This window comes from Panulirus ornatus, chromosome 40 (genome assembly GCF_036320965.1).
Source record: "Panulirus ornatus isolate Po-2019 chromosome 40, ASM3632096v1, whole genome shotgun sequence".
Lineage (NCBI taxonomy): Eukaryota > Metazoa > Arthropoda > Malacostraca > Decapoda > Palinuridae > Panulirus > Panulirus ornatus.
The window spans coordinates 4,171,678-4,196,564 of NC_092263.1; the positions used below are offsets into that span (position 1 = coordinate 4,171,678).

At 37.6% G+C, this 24,887-nt stretch overlaps 1 protein-coding gene across 1 annotated transcript; it reads left to right on the forward strand.

The window, feature by feature from the left end:
* Positions 1–696: 696 nt before the first annotated feature.
* ND-42 (NADH dehydrogenase (ubiquinone) subunit ND-42) lies at positions 697–24,737 on the forward strand. The gene is made up of 9 exons (XM_071685378.1): positions 697–753; positions 3,475–3,567; positions 5,360–5,548; positions 7,290–7,533; positions 7,749–7,835; positions 14,798–15,008; positions 18,957–19,118; positions 22,022–22,136; positions 24,454–24,737. Exons 2-9 carry the CDS (start codon positions 3,475–3,477, stop codon positions 24,535–24,537), a joined length of 1,185 nt encoding a protein of 394 aa, XP_071541479.1. The 5' UTR covers positions 697–753; the 3' UTR covers positions 24,538–24,737.
* Positions 24,738–24,887: the final 150 nt, after the last annotated feature.

Below are 24,887 nucleotides of genomic sequence, written 5' to 3' on the forward strand. Positions count from 1 at the left end.
CCTAGGGTTAACAAATTAATTACTCCTCTATTCTTTTTCAACAAACATATGTCCATAGAAATTCTTTGCACAATTTCGCTGCTCATCTTCCTTAATCATGTAATATTTGAGGTAGATTCAGATGAGGGGAAAGGTAATTAATCCCATCTCAGCCTTTTTTCATGTTTCCATGCTCAATTAAGAGGCGAAAGATAGAATATCGTATGGTTCTAGGTAATGTGAATAACATTTAATATATCATGGTAGACAAATAACACATGTTTATCTAAATGAATACAAATATATTTGTGATATGCTCTGTTTAATGAGTTCTATGGATATCAAATGCACTAAATAATTTTCTGTACAGTTTAGATCAGTTGATGTACAACTGTAAAGATTTCACACTTTATGGAAATGAAAAGATAGTATTTCTCATGTATAATAAAAATCTATTATGAAAAACTGCCTGACAAGAAATCTACATAGTGTTTATAGTGGGTTTAAATGTCCCGGAAAAACATTGCTGGCCAAATTTAACATATAATTCTGTTATAATACAATGAGAAGTTGACACAAAAATATCATCATTTTAGGTCCTCATTCATCTTAACTTCTTTATAGCTCCTAATTTATTATCATTTATATTTTTTATTCTATAAGATATACAATATATAATACGGAATTAAATAGATAAATTCTAAATCCGGGTCAGGTTAGCGGGAAGCCAACAGATGTAGTTCCTCTACTGACCACTAGAGAGCCACAGCAGAGGTAAGTCTAGTAATAATGCCTTATTTTTCGTAATTTGGTGGATATTTATGCGTTTTACACTGCAGGTTTCATTACTATTACAAGAAAATATAATGACAATCACGAGATAGCGCCATTATATAGGTTAAGAGCTCATTAACGTGTATATCACTTAGGGATTCCGGCAGATGGTTTTATCTGGATTAATAAGTTCAACAGAAAAGATAGTGAAAGAGACGAGGCAGTTTATAAAAATTTTGTAGATGTATTATCACTATAACCCATAGGAAGTGTAATTCTGGGGTGGAATCAGTTAGTTTTTAACTACTTTATTTATAGCTTCTCCTTGGTTATTTTGCCGACAGGTTGATAATTGTTCGACTAGTACTTTATTGTTTGATATTTAGTTAGGTTGCTATTTTAAACTCTGCATCACTAGTGAGTTTAGTTTGAATGCTTTTGTTTAGAAATGCTAGTGTAGTTATCACAATAGTTGTATAGCATTATATGAATCTAAAATCTTCTTTATCAATGCATCCCTTTCACAAATTGATAATAAGTGATTTCCTCTCTGTACTGTAAGCAGTGGGTCGAAGTGCCGCTGGATCCTAAGAGGACCTTTACCATGCAGGACAGCTGCCCTGCAGGACATATAAATATATAGTCCGTACCAATGTTGATCGTAATGTAACCATCAAACTCGCAACCTCACCTTACTTTTCTCTCTCATCTTTTATTTAGATTAGACTAAGTTAGGGTGAACAATGACCTGGATTTGCTCTCTTTCTGCGTTAACTATCGAGGCATCTGTCTTCGAGGATTCCTAATCACTGCAAGCGTAGTGTTTATATAGCACGTTAACAGTTGTGGTGGATGATTTGTAGCATTATATTCTGTTGATACAGAATTTGGAGATAGTAGAAGGTTATGAATGTTGAAATAAATAAAGGGTTAATCACTACAAAAGTTCTAGTAAATGAAATGCTTCTTATACATCACCAGAACTAATGAAAACCTAATTTAACAGTAAAGATTCTTAATATTCAGTATTCTGTTAGAGATATGCCTGGCACGCTCATGATTGAGCTCTGCCAAAATGGTGCAAGATGTCAACCAGCTTGTGACATCCTGGAGCAGAGTAGATTAATGGGGTAATTTTCTAGTTCAGTTCTATATCACTTCTACAATATTGAGCGATTTTGTTTAGCAATGATAGTGTAATGATCAGGGAAGTGTAAATGTATGTACTACATTGTTTTACTATTTGTATGTTGGCAAACCTTTGAGTTAAGTGGCTACATTGGGATATTTTTGATATCCCAATGTAAATGCTTAATAGGGTATTTGAGTATAGAATATACTTATGAAAGAGAATAACATGATTTAAATAAGGAGAGAGAGTTATTATTTAAGTAAGATTATACAGCAACTCTGCCCTAGTTGAAAAAAATAGCGTGAAGGATGAGAACTGAACAGGGTATCAAGTATGTTGGTGTTTTGATTATATAATTACCTTAAGAGGATGAAACTACCTCAACTTTTACATTGAATCATATTGAATAAAGTGGTAGTGGTGTGTCAGGGAATCTGTTGGGTTTATTAATGTAAAAGTAAGTAATATGCTTGTAAAAAATCAGCAGAACAAATGAGAACCCCACACCACCTCATCGAATAGCCATCTTATCTAAATTGGAAGGCCCACTTTACATATGTAGCTAAATCTGCTTTTGTGAAACTGGGGGGGGGTCCTGCTCACTACCTAATTTCTGATCAGTTAAGCCAACTATGTAAGGAGCACTGGTCTGACATCTGGTGAAATTCTAGCCTTGCATGCTTGCTTGATTGTTTAGTAGAATCCACAGCAAGTCAACATTTCAGCTCTCGTAGTCTTACTTCAAAACTTACCCATGCTGTTGGTTGTCTTCCCACTTTTGTAGTCATTGATTTGGTTTGTGCTCCTAAGATATGGCTGCTTGTATCCCCTCCACCGTTAGCTTAGCAGTGAAATACTCAGGAAACTTCTGCATTTGTTGATTCATTTGCAATTGTCAACAGCCTAAGGGTGGACCACATGTGTTGTCGTTTTCTTTCAGCACACCACAAAGCTTTCAAATTCTTAACCTTCTATTGTCTTTCCTAAATTTAAGCTATAACATGCACCCTTCTAAAAGGCTATTTCTCCACTTCCACAAAAACTCTTGGACAGTTTTTTCCAACACTTTTCAGAGTTTAGCTTGGGCTTGGCTTCTGTGAAGACTTTTATTGTGACTGGAGCCTTCTATATAATGCTGACTAGAGTAGAACCACTTGAGCTGCTACCATATTTGTACCTACAACTGTTATGTATGGATTAAATGATATGCAAGAACCACTTTGAGAGAGTGATTAATGAGTATTTTGAATCTGCCTTTTAGATTTCTTTTTATTTGTAGTGATTTGGTTAGGTATTGAGTTGAAGATTTGGACTACTTAAAGATTTTGATATCATCATAGCTGATCTGTGAAAAGATTCCTAGGTGTTTTAAGATACCAGTGAATTTGAGGAGATCCTTATGTAACTTATTGTTTAGCTTTGGTTAGAAATTTCACCTATATGTACTTTCATAGTGGAGAAAATTTTTTCACAATTGTTTTACACTATTAGAATTTTTCAGGAGATTCCTTCTTTTCAGTAAGTCTGTAAGGATAAGTTGCTTTTATTGAAAAAGATTCCAGCATTGCTATGAGCACCACTTCTTTCAGATGGCATTGTCAGTGATAAGGAGGGGTGTGTTGTCGATGAGAGGACTCCAAGGGAGTTTTCTTGTAGCTCCAACATCTCTTTTCCGCCCACAGGTAAATGATATGGTATTACTTTTTGGACAGACAGCATTTTGAATTGCATTTTAAATCATAACAGTGTCTCATATATGTAACCAGGATTTCAATACTTCTTATGTAATTCTTTATTCGTATGTTTATGTAGTTGGTTAGAAATAATAGCATAGAATTTTCATAAATACTCCAGTACTTTAGTGTGTGAAAACAGGCATTCTTATGTAATGTTGGATTTCTATTAAACTTTTTGGGAAAACAATTTTAACTCTTGATTATTATTTTAGAGTTTTTCCATTTCTTGAAAGACACACTTTAAGAGGGATCCTTTCACTGTAAATACACCTTTCCCCTCTCTGTGCCTGTTCTTTACTCTTCCAATTTTCATACTAAATCAATGCTAGTATGTCTTACATTTTCTTTTTCAATTGATTCAAGTGGTTTGATGAAGAGAAAGGAGGTGATAAATGCTTTACTTAAAATGAAATGAGCAAGGCAGCTGGATTGGATGGTATTGCTGTTGAATTTATTGAGGATGGAGATGACTGTGTTGTTCATTTTCAGTTTATTTATGGATCATGAGGAGATGTCTGAGTATTTGTAGAATGCATGCATTGTGCCATTGTATAAAGGCAAGGGGGTGATAAAAATGACTGTTCAAACTATAGAGATGTGAGTGTTGAGTGTATTTAGTAAGTTGTGTGGGAGGGTAGTGATTAAGAGGGTGAAGGCATGTACAGAGTGTCAGATTGTGGAGGAAAATTTTGGTTTCAGAAGTGGTAGAGGATGTGTGGATCAGGTGTTTGCATTGAAGAATATGTGTGAGAAATATTTAAAGAAACGGATGGCATTTACAGATCTGGAGAAAGCAAATGATAGGTTAATAGAAATTCCCTCTGAAATGTCTTCAGAATAAACATTGTGGGAAGAAAGCTGCTAGAAGCAGTGAGAAGGTTTATTATGGTTGTAAGACATGTGTATAAGTAGAAAGAGAGGGGAATAAATGGTTCTGAGTGAAGATTGGTCAGCAGCAGGTTGTGTTAATTTGTTTATGGATGAGGTGGTAAGGGAGGAAAATATGAGAGTCTTGGAAAGAAGGGTGAGCATGCAGTCTGTAGGAGATTAGAGGGCCAGAGAAGTGCGTTAAATGTTATTTGCTGGTGGGACAGCTCTGTTGGCAGATTTGAGTGTGAAACTTCAGATGTTGGTGACTTAAGTTTGAGAGGATGTGCTGAAATGTTGTGGACATGTAGAGATAATGAGTGAGGAAAGATTGACAAAGAGGATATATGTGCCAGAATTGTAAGGAACAAGGGAAACTGAAAGACCAAACTGGAGATGAAAGAATGTATTGATAAAGATTTTGAGTGATTGGGGTTTGAGCATGCAGGAGGCTGAAAGGTGTGCATGGGAGAGAGAGAATTTGAACGACATGATATACAGGGGATTGACATGCTGTGAATGGGCTGAACCAAAGTATGTATAGTGTCTGAAGTAAACCATAGAAAGGTCTTTTGAGCTTGGTTGTGGATAAGGAGCTGTGATTCTGGTATATACGCATGACAGACTGAGGATGGATGTGAGTGGATGCTGCCTTTCTTCATTTGTTCCTGGCACTACGTCACTAACAAGAAAAAATGTGATCAGTTTTGAAAGAAAAAAGAAAGTAATGTTTGTTATAGTTATAAAACCATATCTTTGTGTTGAAAGTAATTATTTAAAGTATATATGTTGACCAGTATACATATATCATGTATCTTTTCTGCCAAAGATCATTTTATTTTAGAGGACTACAGTCTACAATTATTTGCAGGCAGCAACAATTGTAAGTAAAGCTCTACGCAGCAAAGACTACAGTCGACCTATTCCCTATCCGTATAAGACTGATAGATATGGTTATATACAGTCACTGCTTGATAAGACAACTCATCGCTTTGATGACAACACCAAGATCATTGTTGTGGATGGCCCAATTGCCGCTGGAAAGACAGACTTTGCCAAGGTATATGATAATCCATGTTCAGTTGAAGTTAAGTGAACAACCTAGAGTTTAGTTTAGAAGTAGTAGTTATTACCATTAGGGAGCCTTTGGGTACATATTGTATGCAGACATCGAAAGTGTGGAAAATGGTTCTGTTTATATATTTTGTAAAGGTGATGGAAGAGCTAACTCAGAAGGAAACTCTGTGAAATTACAATTAATTGGCAATCCTATGGGAATCACTGTCTCTTAATGCAGCATCTACAGTTATGTTTCTCTAAATTTTGTGAATCATAATTGTTTAGAATTGTGTGATCACTAGTAAATGACCACTCATAAGTGGATAGGTCTTTGAAGAAGAAAATTGATGAGCAATACCACACTTTGGGTTATACCAGATGTAACCAGAGGGAGCACCATGTAGCGCTATGTTGTAACTAATGAAACATTTGCTCAACCATTTATATAGTGCTTGTGTATAGCAGTGCACTAGAGGCATGTGGGTCTGAAGAAAGTGTGACAAGCAGGTGAAACATGTTAGTTCTATCTTAGCATGTTCATTTCCCTTTTGAGATACGTAACTTTCCCACTGCTGTGAGGTAGCATTAGGAATTGAACCTCTGAGGAAAAGTCCTTGCTTTGCTATCTCTGTTATATTTACAGAATTATGATTCAGGAGGGAAGGATTTTTAGCCACCAACTTCCACCCCTCATATTCACCATCTTCAAAACAGAAAATATATGTGTATTTTTGTTTTTGTCTTGCATCCCCACAATGGAACGTTGATGCAATGGATACATATTTTACGAAAGATTTTAGCAGTTTCAAATATTATTTAAAAAAATGGTGCAGAGGGGATGGATGACAAAACTTGGGCATGAATATCACTGTTATCATGAAAAATTCGAATATGTGTTCATGTGCTTTTGATTTAGATTTTTGTTGTTCATTTAGAAAACAAGCATTCATTCCATGTGTTGCCATTGATATTGCTCAATAATTCAAGTAATTTTGAATATTCTTTTTCATTCATTTGCAACAGGCTTTTGGGTAATTTGATAGGATAGTCATTTTTGTTATTAGTCTGTTGTTGATATTTAGTGTCTTACTCTGAGTCTGATATGACATTGAAACTTAGACATATGTAGCTTGTAATTTTGAAGTTGTAAATATAAGTTTAGTATATATTAGTTCCAGTAAAATTTCTTTTAACCACAGTTGTTATTTGATGTGATTACCCTGAACTGGATGCAAATGTCACATTCTGTATATTGGTTATTTTATTTTGAATTGTATTTCATCTTTAAATCATTGACCCAAAGGTTTCCTTTGTCGAACATTACTGGAGAAGATTATCTTTCCTTTATGCAGCCTTGCCTCTCTGAACATAATGTATTTTTTTGTAAACTTCGCCTCTTTCTTCATATTAACGTAAAATAAATGGGTGACAAAGAAGTGCTGAGCCTAAAGCACTTCATTGGTGTATGCTCTTTCTTTTAGTGTTTATTTATAAATGTTTAGATGTATTTTGATTTATTAGAAATGAAGTTGATTATGGAGTAAGTGAGAGCTGCTTATAAATCTATATCCTAAACTAAATATTTTTGCTGCCTTAATATTTTGTACTTAACATTCATGGACTGTAGGAAAAAGATATTAATAGTTTGTGTGCATGTATATAGTACACAAGATTTAAGTTTGATGTAAACCTGTTTTGCAGTATGTTTGTGCTCTTATTCTGATCACTCAACTGTTGAACAGGAAATAGCTGACGAACTGGACATGATGTATATGCCTGAGGCCAACTTGGACATGTGCTACATCAACTCATATGGCTACGACTTGCGTCAGTTAGATGACCTCTTGCCGGAGAGAATGAGATCTTATGATCTCAAAGATTTCCTCCAAAATCCAACACACCCAAATGCTAATTCTTTTCAATTTGAAATGTTCACTCTTCGTATGAGTCAGTACATAGATGCTCTTGCTCATGTACTGAATACAGGTGAGTTTGATGTTGAGATTATCATCAGATTACATGGGAGCTGCTGAAGTAAGAAACAATGTTTAGCAAAATTATAGTTGTACATGGAGATGCTGTTACACTCTACAGATTCATTTCAATTGTACATAAATTTTTTCCATTAGTAATGCTTGTGTAGGGTTCATATTGTATAGAACATAGAAAGTTTCTGTGCTAAAGGATCTTTTTTTCCATAGGTCAGGGTGTTGTAATGGACAGAAGTGTGTATAGTGACTTTGTCTTTGTAGAGGCAATGACCAAATTTGGATATATGACTAAAGCAGGTATGTGCAGATTCTACAGGAATGGAAAATGAAACAACTTTCATTTAGCTGTGATATGCATTGATTTATTCATTAGTTATTGTATGATGTGCAGGTAGTTGTTTCATTCACTTTAGCACTTGCAGTTGTTTGTGATTATTATATGTGTGTTATGGAAAGAGAGTTTTATACTAGTTTTCAGGTATATAAACAATGTCTATTCCTTTTTGTGTATATATATACATTCACATGCACTCCAACCTAAGTTAGTTACCCATTGGCTGAGGGCTTACTGCCATGCACAGGATTGGAACCTGTAAAAGTTCTACCCTGGGCTAGCCCATGCCAGCTCAGGGTCAGTAATGCTAGCCACTACACTAGGAGGCCCTCCTATTTTTGCAAGGGTTTTTGAGTGGGCAGAAAATGGGTAGAAGCCAATATTTTAACCATAAGGTCAGTGTCGTTCTTTTTTCATATCATTTTGCCTTTTCTACCTTAGTAATGAAGTCTATGGACTGAACTTTTGAAATATTAGCAAGTGGATGAGATATTAGTAAAACTTTGGAATGAATGGCTGATAAACCAGTATCTATCTATCTATCTGTCTTTATCTATCTATCTGTCTATATCTATCTATATCTCTGATGCCAGTGAATGGCCCTTAAGGTCATTGTTTTTGGTTAGCAAGTATATAACATTTGCAATAAGCAAGGTGTGTCCAGCATTGACAGTAGCACATGATGATATGTATTATATCCTCTGTATAAACTAATTAGATTATTCATTTTAGATGATCTGTACAACCACAATTCCTTTTAGTCTTTGTCATCGACCAGGAAGATAAGAGCAACAAACCGTTCACTGAAAATGAGCTTGGCATGTCTGATTGCTAACATCAGCTGAGTTTTTCTATTGTCAATATTTTTTTTGCATTGCATTTTTTTGGTTTCCAAATGTGCGTGCATGATTGCTAAAGTTCTGTAATGTCTGTGATTTCTCAACTTTTTTTTTTTTTTTTTTTTTGCAATTGGCTGCCTACAGCTAATAAACCCCTATTTATTTATTAATTATTTGAATTTTTGTTCAACAAACCTTATCTGACATCACATCTTATGGAGCACTTTGGTGAGATGATAAGGGCTGAATGGAACATGAGTACAAATGAAATGTTGGACATTTAAGATATTAAAATGCTGAAGACTTAGGACCAGCCCTGTAAAGATATACCTAAATAATACTCTTTCTGGTCTTGTTTTCATAAAGGTGAAATAGTTATCCTTTGCTTACATTTTTGAGATGAATGCATGTAGGGAAAATGAAGTGTGGCTGAGAAACTGAAATGCCTTTTTGTAATATTTTTTTTAAGTATGTGAGGGGAAGTGGTATGCAAAAACAAGGATGGAAATGGTAAATACCCATGTTATGAATATTTTATTGGGTGAGTATGTATGGCATTCCACTGACTGAGGCTGCATATGCGACTAGTGGAACTTTATCACTTAAATGGAGAGACCAGGTGTTTGAACCTTTTTATTATGGACAGTGTGTTACCTTCTCTACATTTTTTTCATACATGATTGCCATTTCCTGCATTAGTGAGATAGTGCCAGGAACAGATGAAGAAAGGCCACAGCCACTCACGTCCATTCTCCTGCTGTCATGTGTTGCACCAAAACCACAGCTCCTTGTCCAGAACCATGCCCCACAGATCTATCCATGGTTTACTCTAGGCACTTTACATCCCCTGGTTCAGTCCTTTGACAGCATAGCCCACCATGGGCTCTATCACATATGCATTATCAAAATGGCCAGTTTCTTTATTAATTCCCTAAGTGGGTAAGATATCAAATTCCGATATCATGAACAATGTGGATCTAGTTAACAACCTTAATGATATCCATGGTGATTTTGATTTCAGACTGTTTAGTTCGGATATTTCATCTTTGTTCATCAAAAGTTCCAGTTGATGACATTTTTAGAATATTTGGTTGATCTTTTTCTTTCATACTATTCGCCATTTCCCACATCAGCAAGGTAGCGTTAAGAACAGAGGACTGGGCCTTTGAGGGAATATCCTCACCTGGCCCCCTTCTGTTCCTTCTTTTAGAAAATTGAAAAAAAGCAAGAGGATTTACCTGTTTCAAATTCTAATTTTTACTGAAGTAATAGAATTATGTATAAGAGACTGTGTATTTCAGTTTTTTTTTTTTTTTTTTTTTTTGCTTTGTCGCTGTCTCCCGCGTTTGCGAGGTATTTCAGTTTTATGGAGGATATTATGCTCAGAAATTTGTTATGTTGATGGGTAACCCTCTTTCACTAGTATTAAGTAATCTTTACATGGAATTCTTTGAAACAGAATTATTAAGTGATATCTTACCCTCTAATGCAATATGGTTTAGGTATGTAGATGATTTTTTTTGTTTGGCTAACAAATATAAATTTACAGACATTTCTTCCTTTACTTAACAATTTAGTAATTTCTGTCAGCTTTACTGTAGAAGTGGGAAATAATTGTATATTACTATTTTTAGATGACATGATTCATGTTTGAAGGAATAGTGGTTCCAACAATGTTGTATGGTTGTGAGGCATGGGCTATGGATAGAGTTGTGCACAGGAGGGTGGATGTACTGGAAATGAGATGTTTGAGGACAATGTGTGGTGTGAGGTGGTTTGACCGAGTAAGTAATGTAAGGGTAAGAGAGATGTGTGGAAATAAAAAGAGCGTGGTTGAGAGAGCAGAAGAGGGTGTTTTGAAATGGTTTGGGCACATGGAGAGAATGAGTGAGGAAAGATTGACCAAGAGGATATATGTGTCGGAGGTGGAGGGAACGAGGAGAAGTGGGAGACCAAATTGGGGATGGAAAGATGGAGTGAAAAAGATTTTGTGTGATCGGGGCCTGAACATGCAGGAGGGTGAATGGAGGGCAAGGAATAGAGTGAATTGGATCAATGTGGTATACCGGGGTTGACGTGCTGTCAGTGGATTGAATCAGGGTATGTGAAGCGTCTGGGGTAAACCATGGAAAGTTGTGTGGGGCCTGGATGTGGAAAGGGAGCTGTGGTTTCGGGCAGTATTGTATGACAGCTAGAGACTGAGTGTGAACGAATGGGGCCTTTGTTGTCTTTTCCTAGTGCTACCTCGCACACATGAGGGGGGAGAGGGATGGTATTCCATGTGTGGCGAGGTGGTGATGGGAATGAATAAAGGCAGACAGTGTGAATTGTGTGCATGGGTATATATGTATGTGTCTGTGTGTGTATATATATGTGTACATTGAGATGTATAGGTATGTATATTTGCGTGTGTGGACGTGTATGTATATACATTATGTATGGGGGTGGGTTGGGCCATTTCTTTTGTCTGTTTCCTTGCGCTACCTCGCAAACGCGGGAGACAGCGACAAAGCAAAATAAATAAATAAATATAAAATATATGATTCATAGGGATAGAAATGTGTTTAAGTTTAGCATATACAGAAAACCTGCCAATTTTGTTCATTATCTTATTTTCTATTATACTTAACCACCGTCTCCTGTGTCAGCAAGGTAGCGCTAGGAGACAAACAAGGAATGGCCCAACCCACCCATATACACATTTATATTTATTATTCATTTTGCTTTGTTGCTGTCTCCCGCGTTAGCGAGGTAGCGCAAGGAAACAGACGAAAGAAATGACCCAACCCACCCACATACACGTCCACTCACACACATATACATAAACGCCCATACACGCATATATACATATATATGCATTTCAATGTCTACGTACATATACATACACAGACATATACACGTATACATATTCATACTTGCTGCCTTCATCCGTTTCCATCGCCACCCATTAGTATCTATTATTGCCCAGCTCAGCTTTGTCAGTTAAATTATCATTTCAGTCAATGTTCCTTAGAGCATAATGACAGTTAAATTATCATCATTTCAGTCTATGTTCCTTAGGGCATAATGTCTTTGCAGTCCAGAATTTATTGATGATGAGTTTAAGAAGATATATTCTTTTGAATCCTACAAATCCCTTAAGTTGGCAGAGAAATCATTTTATAGAGTTAAACCCTAACCTCATCTTGTTTACCAAGAATCTTTTAGTTCTCCCCTTTTAGTGATGATTTTGCATTACTTTCCAGGTTGCTTAAATCCTGTAATGCAAATGTAGGCTTCAGTAATAACAATAATATAAGGTATATTTTAATCAATAACTCACCAGAAAGTTCTGCGGGCTGTGTTTATATGGTGCCTTGTAAAAATTGTAATATGTTTATGTTGGGCAAACTGGGAAGGGTCTTTATGTTACAGTTAAGCAACTTATAGTATAAGAACAGGACAAGAATGAAATGCTTTGTTGAATCATGTTAAGAATTATGATCATTGTATTGACTGGAGCTGGAGTAATGCCAATTCAGTTGTTAACTCAGTACTCCGTTACCATGAGAAATAGCATTGAGTTTTCTATTATTAGATACACAAAGAATTATAACATTGATATTAGTGAAGGTCATTACAAATTTGATAGCTTTGTTGTTGATAGAATTTGTAAACAGTCCCCTTTCTTGTTCACATAATGAAACTTTATGGCAGGCATGTTGCCAGACCTGAATGCACATACTCAAACACCAGCATTCAGTAACACTTGTGTACAAATGGCATCCTAGCTGTGTCTCCTTCATGTATATCAACTGACTGTTCTATACATCATTCTTGTATCTCCCCTGATGATGTGATCATTGCTCGAAAGTGCCCTTGGGAACTTTTAATGTTTCATTTTCCTGTGGAGTTCCTGCAATTATACCACTGTGGTCTGAACAATCAATTTTATCCTCCATGCCTTTATACAGTGGTGCTATACATGCATTCTGCCAATCCTCAGGCACCTCACCATGATCTATACATACATTGAAAATCCTTACCAGCCAGTCAACAACACAGTCACTCCTTTCTTAGTGAATTCAACTGCAATACCATCTGCTCTAGCTGGCTTGCCACATTTCATCTTACACAAGGTTTTCACTACCTCTTCTCTCTTCATTCTCCACAACTTTCACTTTGCATACCAAAACACCCTGCGTCAGTCACTATCATCAAAAGCATATAACAGTCCAAAATACTCCATCACTACCTATTACCATTTCTCCTTTTGCCCCCTTCACCGATGTTCTCATTTGTTTGCTTGTCTTTCATACATTATTTACCTTCCTCCAGAACACTTTTTTTTATTCTCCCTGAAGTTTCTTGATACTTGCTCAGTCCAGCTCTCATTTGCCCTTTTTTGAACCCTTGTACCTTCCCCTTGACTGCTTTCCTTTTTCTCTTATACATCCCCCGGTCATTTGCACTCCTTCCTTGCAGTTACTGCCCGAAAGCTTCTCTTCTCTCTCTCACTAGCAATTTTACTACTTCATCCAACCACTCCCTACCTTAGCTAATCTGCCCACTTCCTGCCTTTAGCTTGCCACATGCATCTCTTGCACAGGCCAGCACTGCCTCCTTAAATACTTACCATTTCTCTCCTACTCCCCTTGCTGCATTTACTCTCACCTTTTGTCGTTCTACACTCGGTCTCTTCTGATATTTCTTCACACAAGTCTCTTTTTCAAGGTCACTTGTTCACCTGACTCTCTTTTCCCTGACATTTTTCCTTCTTTTTTGAAAATCTCTATAAATCTTCACTCTCACCTCCACAAGATGGTGATCACACATTCCACCAGCTGCCCCTCTCAGCATATTTACTTCCAAAAGTCTCCCTTTTACATGCCTATCAATATTTAATCTGTTAATGCCCTCTGACCATCTCTCCTACTCACATAAGTATACCTGTATACATTCATATTATTTTTTTTTTTTTTTTTTTTTTTTTTTTATACTTTGTCGCTGTCTCCCGCGTTTGCGAGGTAGCGCAAGGAAACAGACGAAAGAAATGGCCCAACCCCCCCCCCATACACATGTACATACACACGTCCACACACGCAAATATACATACCTACACAGCTTTCCATGGTTTACCCCAGACGCTTCACTTGCCTTGATTCAATCCACTGACAGCACGTCAACCCCTGTATACCACATGACTCCAATTCACTCTATTCCTTGCCCTCCTTTCACCCTCCTGCATGTTCAGGCCCCGATCACACAAAATCTTTTTCACTCCATCTTTCCACCTCCAATTTGGTCTCCCTCTTCTCCTTGTTCCCTCCACCTCCGACACATATATCCTCTTGGTCAATCTCTCCTCACTCATTCTCTCCATGTGCCCAAACCATTTCAAAACACCCTCTTCTGCTCTCTCAACCACGCTCTTTTTATTTCCACACATCTCTCTTACCCTTACGTTACTTACTCGATCAAACCACCTCACACCACACATTGTCCTCAAACATCTCATTTCCAGCACATCCATCCTCCTGCGCACATCTCTATCCATAGCCCACGCCTCGCAACCATACAACATTGTTGGAACCACTATTCCCTCAAACATACCCATTTTCGCTTTCCGAGATAATGTTCTCGACTTCCACACATTTTTCAAGGCTCCCAAAATTTTCGCCCCCTCCCCCACCCTATGATCCACTTCCGCTTCCATGGTTCCATCCGCTGACAGATCCACTCCCAGATATCTAAAACACTTCACTTCCTCCAGTTTTTCTCCATTCAAACTCACCTCCCAATTGACTTGACCCTCACCCCTACTGTACCTAATATTATAAACCAGGTATTTTCAGTCACCTGTCCTTTTTCAGCACACAGCTCCTACAAGTTGTTCATCATTTCCATTCATAACACTGAATGCCCCATGCCCCCAATTAATTCTTCTCCACTTATGTAAAGGAATTATGTGTGAGTGCATGGAAGCACATGTTGACTGGAGAACCAGATATAAATCACCATCCTTTCTTAGGATCAAAATCTCATAAACTTTAAAAGAACTTGATAATACTTGATAGACTTCATTCATCATCATTCTTGTTTTTCAGCGCGTGAATATTATTATGAGTGCAAGAAGATGGGTGTACCAGAGTTGATGCGTCCTCATCTTGTGATATATCTTGACATGCCTGTTGAAGTTGTTCAGCAGAGAATTCAAGAAAGAAATTATCCTCATGAAGCTAACTCCCCACTTTATACAACAGAGTTCCTTTCCTACATGGACCAAATTTATAAGCAGCAGTATCTGAAAGAAATTAGGTAAGAGGCACTATTATTAATTATATTTATTTATTATACCAACAATGGTTCCAACAATGTTGTATGGTTGCAAGGCGTGGGCTATGGATAGAGTTGTGCGCAGGAGGATGGATGTGCTGGAAATGAGATGTTTGAGGACAATGTGTGGTGTGAGGTGGTTTGATCGAGTGAGTAACGTAAGGGTAAGAGAGATGTGTGGAAATAAAAAGAGCGTGGTTGAGAGAGCAGAAGAGGGTGTTTTGAAGTGGTTTGGGCACATGGAGAGGATGAGTGAGGAAAGATTGACCAAGAGGATATATGTGTCGGAGGTGGAGGGAGCAAGGAGAAGAGGGAGACCAAATTGGAGGTGGAAAGATGGAGTGAAAAAGATTTTGTGTGATCGGGGCCTGAACATGCAGGAGGGTGAAAGGAGGGCAAGGAATAGAGTAAATTGGAGCGATGTGGTATACCGGGGTTGACGTGCTGTCAGTGGATTGAATCAAGGCATGTGAAGCGTCTGGGGTAAACCAGCTGTGTAGGTATGTATATTTGCGTGTGTGGACGTATGTATATACATGTGTATGGGGGTGGGTTGGGCCATTTCTTTCGTCTGTTTCCTTGCGCTACCTCGCAAACGCAGGAGACAGCGACAAAGTATAAAAAAAAAAAAAAAAAAACCTAATCCCCATCTCGTGCATCAGTGAGGTAGTGCAAGGAAACAGATGAGGAATGGCCCAATCCACCCACATACACATGTATATACATAAACGACTATACATGCACATATACATACATATAGATTTCAACGTACACATACATATACATACACAGACATATATACACTTGTACACATTCATACTTGCTGCCTTCATCCATTCCCGTCGCCACCCCACCGCACACAAAATAACGTACCCCCCTCCATCGAAGCAGCACCAAGAACAACAGACAAAAAGGCCACATTCATTCACTCTCAGTCTCTGACTGTCATATGTAATGCACCGAAACCACAGCTCCCTTTCCACATCCAGGCCCCACAGACCTTTCCAAGGTTTACCCTGGATGCTTCACATGCTCTGGTTCATCTATTGATGACACATTGACCCCAGTATACCACATCATTCCAATTCCCTCTATTCCATGGATGCCCTTCAACCTTCCTGCATGTTCTTGCCCCAATCGCCCAAAATCCTCTTCACTCCACCCTTTCATATCCAATTTGGTCTCCTGCTTCTCTTTGTTCCCTCCACTCCTTGATGCTTATATCCTCGTTATGAGCCTTTATACATTCATTCTTTCTATATGTCTGCACCATTTCAACACACTGTCACCTGCTCTCTCAACCACACTCTTATTATTACCACACTTCTCTTACCCTTTCATTGCTTACTTGATCAAACCTCTTCACATCACATATTGTCCTTAGACATTTCAGTTCCAACACATCCACCACCCTCTGCACAAATGTATCTATGTCCCATGTCTCACAACCATATAACATTGATGGAACTACTATTCCTTCAAACATACCCATTTCTTTCACACATTCATCATGTCTCACAGAACCTTCCCCCCCTCCCCTACCCTATGGCTCACTTCTGCTTCCATAATTCCTCGGCTATGTCCACTCCCAGATATCTAAAACACTTCACTTCCTACAATTTATCTCCATTTAAACTTATATCCCAACTAACTTGACCCTTAGTCCTGGTGAACCTGATAACCTTGCTTTTATTCAATATACTTTCACTCACACTACCAGACCGTCTCCAACTTATGCAGTTTCTGACTCAAATCAGCTACCAGTGATGTATCATTGGCGAGCAATAACTAACTCACTTCTAAGGCCCTGTCATCCCCAAAGTGCTGCATATTCGCCCCTCTCCAAAACTTGCATTTACCTCCCGCACCACCCCATCCATAAACAAATTAAACAACCATGGTGACATCACACACCCCTGTAGTAGACTGATCTTTACTCAAAACCTTTCACTCTCCTCTCTTCCTACTTGTACACATATCTTAAATGTTGATGGAAACTTCTTACTGCTTCTAGCAGCTTACCTTCCACATCTTATGTCCTTCAGACCTTATACAGAGCATCTCTATCAACCCTATCATATTCCTTCTCCAGATCCATAAATGCCACATACATATCCCTGTTTTTCTAAGTATTTCTCACATACAATCTTTAAAGTGGACGTCTGATCGACACTTCCTCTACCACTTCTCAATCCATGCTACTCCTCCCCAATCTGATGTTCTGTACATGCCTTCACCTACTTGATTAATATGCTCCCGCACAATTTTCCAGGTGTACTCAACAAACTTATGCCTTTTTAGTTTGAACACTCACCTTTATCTTCTTTGCCATTGTACAATGGCACTGGACATACACATTCATATACATACATACACATGTACATACTTACTCGCCTTCATCCATTCTGGCACCACTCTGCCTCACAGGAAACAGCATCACCATCTGCATCAGCAAGGTAGCTCCAGGATACACAAAGAAAAGCCATGCTTGCTCATACTTATTTTCCAGCTGTCATGTTTAATGCACCGAAACCACAGCTCCCTATCCACATCCAGGCCCCACAGACCTTTTCATGGTTTACCCTGGATGTTTCATGTACTGTAGTTCTGTCCATAGATGGCATGTCAACCCCAATATACCACATCATCCTAATGCACTCTATTCCGTGCATGCCTTTCACCCTCCTTCATGTTCAGACCCTGATTGCTCAAAATATTTTTGAATCCATCCTTTCACCTTTCCGTCCACTTTTGACACATATATTCTCTTTATCAACCTTTCCTCACTCCCTCTCTCCTTATGTCCAAACCATTTCAACACACCTTCTGGTCTTTCAACCCCACTCTTTTTATTACCACACATCTCTCTTTCCTTTTCATCACTTATTCGATCAGACCACCTCATACCACATGTTGTCCCCAAGTATTTTCATTTCTGACACATCCACCTTCCTCCGTACGACCTTATCTGTAGCCCATATCTCACAACCATATAAGATTGTTGGAACTACTATTCCTTGAAATATACCCATTTTTGCTCTGTGAGGTAGCTTTCTCTTTTGATGCTTCCCTCATTTCTCCCAGAACCTTTGCCCCTTCCCCAGCCATATGACTTGCTTCCACTTTAATGGTTCCATTCACTGCTAAGTCCACTCCCAGATATCTAAAACACTTCTTTTCCTTCAATTTTCCTCCATTCAAACTCACATCCCAACTAATTTGGCCCTCAACCCTGTTGAACCTAATATTCTTGCTCTTATTCACATTTACTCTCAACTTTCACACACTTTTCCAAGCTCATCCACCAGCTTGTGCAGTTTGTCACTTGAATCAGGAATCAGCCACTAGTGCTGTATCATCGGTGAACAACAACTGACTCACTTCCTAGGCCCTCTCATCCCCAATAGACTGCTTACTTGCCCCTCTCTCTAAAGACTTTGGCATTTACCTCCCAAAACACCTCATCCATAAACAAATTAAACAACCATATGGACATCACAAACCCCTGCTACAGACTGACCATCACTGGAAACCAATGTGCGTATATGTTAATATTTGTGTATGTGAGCTTATGTACTTTTCTTCCTGTGTTTTCTGGCAGCTCATTGTGTGGGATGTGGCGATCAAGTATGAAAAGGAATATTTCATACTTGTTTACTGTTTCCTGCTGTAGTGAGACCACTTTGTGTGCCCTGGTTCATCTCATTGACATATGTTAACCCTTGTTCAATCTATCTCATACATGCCTTCACCTTCATGAATGTTCAGGCTCTTATCTCTCAATGCTGGAGCTCTGGTTTTTTAATGTACAGTTGTGGCAGCAGTATTTGCTTCTGCTCATTTAGTTAGAATGGGATGAAAACAATGTATCTGAAATGGTATAGGCATGAGCTAGATAGTTGCTCACTATGGTGAATATTTTTTCCACAGTGTCCATGCAGAATTGCTGATATATGACTGGTCTGAAAAGGGGGACCCTGAGGTAGTTATTGAGGACATTGAGCGCCTGGAATTCAAGTGTGAAAAGCATAAACCAAAGCTGGCTGACTGGCTTCTTCCAGATGAAACATCTTGGTGTACGAAGCGTATGCTGTAAGTATAGATGTTACTATATTTTGTTTGGAAATTGGCTTGAATTATATCACATAGGCACTATTGTAGATTAGTTGGCTTCAGTGCCACAAGGTAATATTCATATTGGAAAGTATTTTTTATCTTTTCAGTAATTATTTTTTCTGTTTTGGACTAAACCTTAATGAACTTCTGAGACAGCTCTTGTGTTAGGTGGGGATTGAAGCTCACTTTCACCCCAATCCAGGTAAAAGCAAAGTAATGATAATATTATTATTTTGCATTTACGTGGGATGAATATCATCAACCATGTTTCTAACCATCTTACGAGTTTGTCTAAGTTCCCTTGTAAGTTGATACAATCCTCATTACTCTTTACTTCCATAATGACCTTGGCATCAATTGTCAATATATTTCGTCATGAGTTCATCCCTTCTGGTAGGTCATTTTTTATCAGTCAAGAAGAGTATCTATCCTAGGACCAATCCGTGAAGCATGTCACTAGTTAGCTCAACTCTGTTTGAGAAAGCTCACTGACATTTGTCCTTTGTTCACATCCCCTTGGATAATGTTCTATCCTATAAAGGAGTGTTCCCCTGTTCCTATCTGAATATCCATTTTATTGGCAAACCTCATATTTGGTAAAGTGTCAGATAATCAACATTTTTTTTGTTTGTTCCCATCCACTTCGGTAATTTTCTGTTCTGTAAAGAAGCCTCCCAATGTTCCTTCCAGAAGATCCAGTTTCTTTATGAATCTTATGTGTGGTTCAGTATCAGAAAATCAACATTTGTCCGTTGTTCCCATTCTCTTCAGTAATTTTCTACTAATAGAGGAGTCTCCCCATTTTCTCACATGAAGATCCAGTTTCTTTACCAATCTCATATGTTTTCACATACACTCTGGCATTTCAGGAACACAATCCTTCCATATTCTTTTGTTGTTATGATGCAAGACTTCCTTTCCCAAAATCCATATTGTCTCTCTTGTGTAGTTTTTCCTTGACAGTAGTCATCCAGTTGCTTTTGGATTCTTTCAAGTGTTTTACTAACCACTCTTCTACAGTTTCCTGATCTCCTTTCTTAGATATAGGCATGACATTTGCCCTTTGATAGTCCTTTGGTGGGACACTCATCTAGTGACACAATGAACAATATTTTGGACATCCAGTATACCTGCACACTTCTTCATCACATATGGCGAAATTTAGCAGGACCATCAGCCTTAAGTGGGTGTAGGCCCTTTAATTGTCATCTTATTCTCTTTTAACAGTTTTGTTGCTTCTAAGACCTTCAGTTCTTTCTTGCTTGCACTGGGTTTGTATGTCTTCCACTGTGAAAATTCTTTTAAGTTGTTATTCAGCAGTTTGTTTATCTTAAGGTCATCCTGTTCGACTCCTTTCATTTAACTCCATATCCTGATTAACTGCTCTTCAGAGTGATAATTTATACTTGATGAATTTCAGGAGAACTTTGATTATCTTTGGCCTTGTTCACAATATCATTTTCAAATTTTGTTGCACCGTCATTCATCATATATTGCTGTGATTGCCTGATGCCTTCTTTTACTTTCTGTGTTTATTTGTCATTGTTTATGCACACAGATATACACAGATGAAAGTATGCTATGGATGGTAGTGGTTGGTAGACAAGTGCCAAGTATATCTCATCAGGTTGGAACAGTGACAGAAACAATTAATGATCCAGTCATTGTTTATATGAAAAATGTTGTCTTCACAGAAAATCTCAAACCCTCCTCAATACAGTTGATCATGTGTATTTGGTGAACATACATTCTTGAGTTAACCAGTTATAGAGACTCTTTTGCTGTTGGAATCAGAGATATAGATAGATAGAGAGATAGACATACATTATTGTAGGTTATTTTATTATTATACTTAGTCGCTGTCTCCTGCATTAGTGAGGCAGTGCAAGGAAACAGAGGAAAGAATGGCCCATCCCACCCACATACACATATATATACATAAATGCTGTGTTTATTATTGTAGGTATCTCTCATATTATTCTCATAAAGAATCACTCTAAGGTAAGGCATACTATTGATTTTTTCACTCATTAAAGAAAATCAACAGTATATTGTCCTATGAGGCTGCTGTGAAAGAGCTAACAAATTATCATATATTAGACTGAATCATCAGAGCCTTTAACCACCATGTGTGAGGTTAAAAGGGGCAGATAGTTAGTGTACTGATAACATCACTACTACCTCCAGCGAGATCTTACATAGAATATTCATGATCTCTCTTGCCCTCAAAATTACAAAATGGTGGTTCAAAGCTTTTGTGGAATTTTTCCCTTGATGACTGTTTGGCAGTTCTCTAACTTACTTTTCTGAAATGCGAACATTTCAATAAGATGAAGGTAGCCAATCTTCTCTAGTGTTTATGTCTCATCCTTCACTGGAAACAGGTTTTTCCTCCAGATATAGTACTAGTATTGGATGAGTATGTAAAGGAGGAGAAGGAGGGAAAGGACTTAGAGATATCAGAGGTTGAAGTGAAGGAGTTTGAGAAGGGAAGATATGAATGAAGATGGTAAGGGAAGAACTGAAAGAGGATGCGAAAGGAAAGGGCTGAAAAGTCTTTCATTATAAACTTAATGATGATGGGAAGGGAAATAGTGAAAGAAGATGGGAAGAAAACTAATGGAAGAGGATGAGAAGGGAAGCTGTGAAAGTGGTTTTACAGGAAAACAGTGGAAGTTTATGGGAATTATTCTGGAAGGAAAGAACATACCTGAAAAGAGAGGAATGGAAATGGATGGTTTTGGAAGGGAGAAGGAAATGCAAGAGGAGTAGAAATGAATGTAAGGAATGAGAGTGTGGTGAGAAGAACAATAAATGCTGTATAAGTCTTTTTTTGTAATTCATGTCTAGCAATTGTATATATTTTGTAATGCTGAAAGGTACACATTGAAGAAGGCCTGGATTATGCAGTGGATCAATGTCCCTACCACTTCTGTTCCTGAGTTGCTTGCAAGTGCTGATGAGATGAAGAAGTTCAATGATGTTTGGAATAATGTAAGTATTTTATAACTTTATTCTGATATGTGGTAATTTACTTACTTGATGTAGTGTGAGTTTAGTTTGCTTGTGTGAAAAATATGTTGTCAGTAATACTTTGGAACATTCCTTTCGAATGGTGGGTCCACATTTAGTCTTGCTGATGTAGTTTTTGAATGAAAGGTATCACACTTTAGCAAGCTGTATTGTTTTGTAGTATGATTAATGATGATATTAAATAATAGACCCCTACGTTTCTGATATACATGAATACTTTAGAAATTGTTTTATGACATGTTTTTGTGATACCATTTTTAAATTCATGGTAGTGTTGCAGGTATTTTAACCTCTCTTATATAGGTTTTGGTGTTTTATCAGAATCACACTGTCTCTTTCTGCACATAACTTGTAAATTCCATATTTTCAGTTACATTGAAAACCTCATACCCTCCAATTATAATCTCAGTTACTGTGTCACCCGACCTTGTAATCCATCCTCCTAGCATGAAGATTTGATCTCTTGCATCAGGTACTTTACATAATTGGCTCGAAAGAATTGTGAATGTTGCTGGAATACCTGCACACTAAAGATGTTGAAGAATATTTCAGAACAGTTGAAGCCAAACTTCTTTGTTGGTTGTAAGTTGTTGATAGGCAACCAATGACTAGGGAGGTATTGGGTATTGGGAGGGTTAGTGGCAGCTGCATAGTTAGCCAGCACTTCAGTGGTTGTCAAGTTGCACTTCTCTGACCCAGGTAACTGTCTTTTCTTTTGGCCTAACCTGCACATGGAAAACTGGCATTCTGTTTACAATGCAATCTCTCCTTGTCACACATAACACTTGACAACACAACCCACACAGTTCTTGTGGAACGCTATGTACTAACCCTGCCTTTTGGCAATATGGTAGGAGCAATAGATCGATGTAGGTGCTTTAAGTAGAAGTATCCAGTAGGAATATTAGGAAGGAGCCTCTGCAAACACTCTGCTAGACTTATTCTCTGCTAGTGGCCTGTTGAAGGGTGAAGCACTAAAGGCTAAGAAGTGGCACTAGAGTTCACTAGTTATGGAGACTGTTGCTGTGGCCACCCGCTTGAGGGAGTTCCTGAATGGAATATGCATCAGAGATATAGATAGATAGACAGATAGTATCAAACATTAAAGTGTTTCAGGTATTTGGCTTATGCTATCCATATAAGTGAGTTATATGTCCACCCAAGGTATACCCTGGCTATTAGGACTGCTGGAGTGAAAGGGATAAGGTAAATGGCATAGAATGCCTGAAATCGTTAAAGTAGTTCAGATGCAGGGAAAATGATCATCATCTCTTTATTAGCTCAAAGTTACTTGCGCACTGTACATCAGTCAGGTTAGATGCTATATTATGCGCTCACATTTTTACCCAATGGCTATAGCTGCTCTAAATATTAAGAGTACCTTGATCTGTATGTACCTAATGCCACCCATAACGTTTGTTACATTTGTATAGAAAATTTTTCTGATAGTTACTTAGTACTATAGGGTTTACAAACCATAATGCTCATATTTGATAAAGGATTTGTGTGAAAATGTCAAATCAGTTGAAAAATCTTAATTTTTCCATAGAAAATGAAACTTCTTTATTGATTTTGTTTGGATTTGTTTTTACAGTAACATTGTGATTGACTGGATCTTGATTTGTTGGTATTGTGCCAGCTCTCTTCTGCAAGGGAGTTAGAAAAGTACAAAAGACAAGTAGTAAACCTGATAATTGCTACTGATTTCTTTAATTACATGTATTAGATTTCATTAAGAAGTAGAAATCTTATCCCACTAAAAATATCTGACATATATACCAACAGTGATTGTAAGTCCTTGAAACTTAAACGTGCAGGAGGATGTGATACTCCAAAGATTTCTTTATTTTATCTTTCAATCTTTCCTGTCTTTTGTTTCACCTCTCTCCATCCTCCATGTGCTTCTGACACAGATTTTCTTGGTAATTCTGTCTTCACTGATCCTTTCTGTGTGCCTGGACCTTTTCAGCACACCCAAGTTGTCTGTCAGTCAGCTGATGCTCTGATCTATACCTTTTTTTAAGTTAGTGTCACTTCTCACAGAGTACACCTATCTCATGGTTTATCATGTGCTATTTAGATATCTTTCTTTCTTGTTCACTGTTTCCTGCATTAGCAAGGTAGCTCCAGGAAAGATAGAGAATAGGCTTTATCTCTTTTTTCTTATAGTTTTTCATGGTATTGTAACAGTATGTCTTATTGATTTGAATGATTTTTGTATAATGATTAAGGACCATTTTATATCATAGTATATATATATTTTATGTATCTTTTGCAGGCACCTGGAATGAAATATGCCAAGGGCTTTAATGCAGATGCCGGAGACCAGTTCATCGCTTTGAAGATTAGAGCTGACCCTTGATTAATTATATTAGACCTCTAGTTTTTTTTATGTTGAGTACTACAAGTAAAACTAGAAATTTTGCTTCTCAGTGTCATTGCCAAAATTTTTTATTTATATAATATTGTGATGGAAAATATATCAGAAATGTAGATATTGTTGGGTATGTGCTTTCCTCCTGATGTAAAATAATTGTACAGAATAAATATGTATGTTAATTAGTTAAAGTTTGTTTTTAACCCTTACAAGAGTAAAATGACCACAGCTCATTTCACAGAAAATAGCTGTATAATTTATGAATTTTCTTGTCAAATGTTTCGTTCATGGTCTGAATTCAAGACCATATCATGTAAAATTATGAAAAAAAAGGA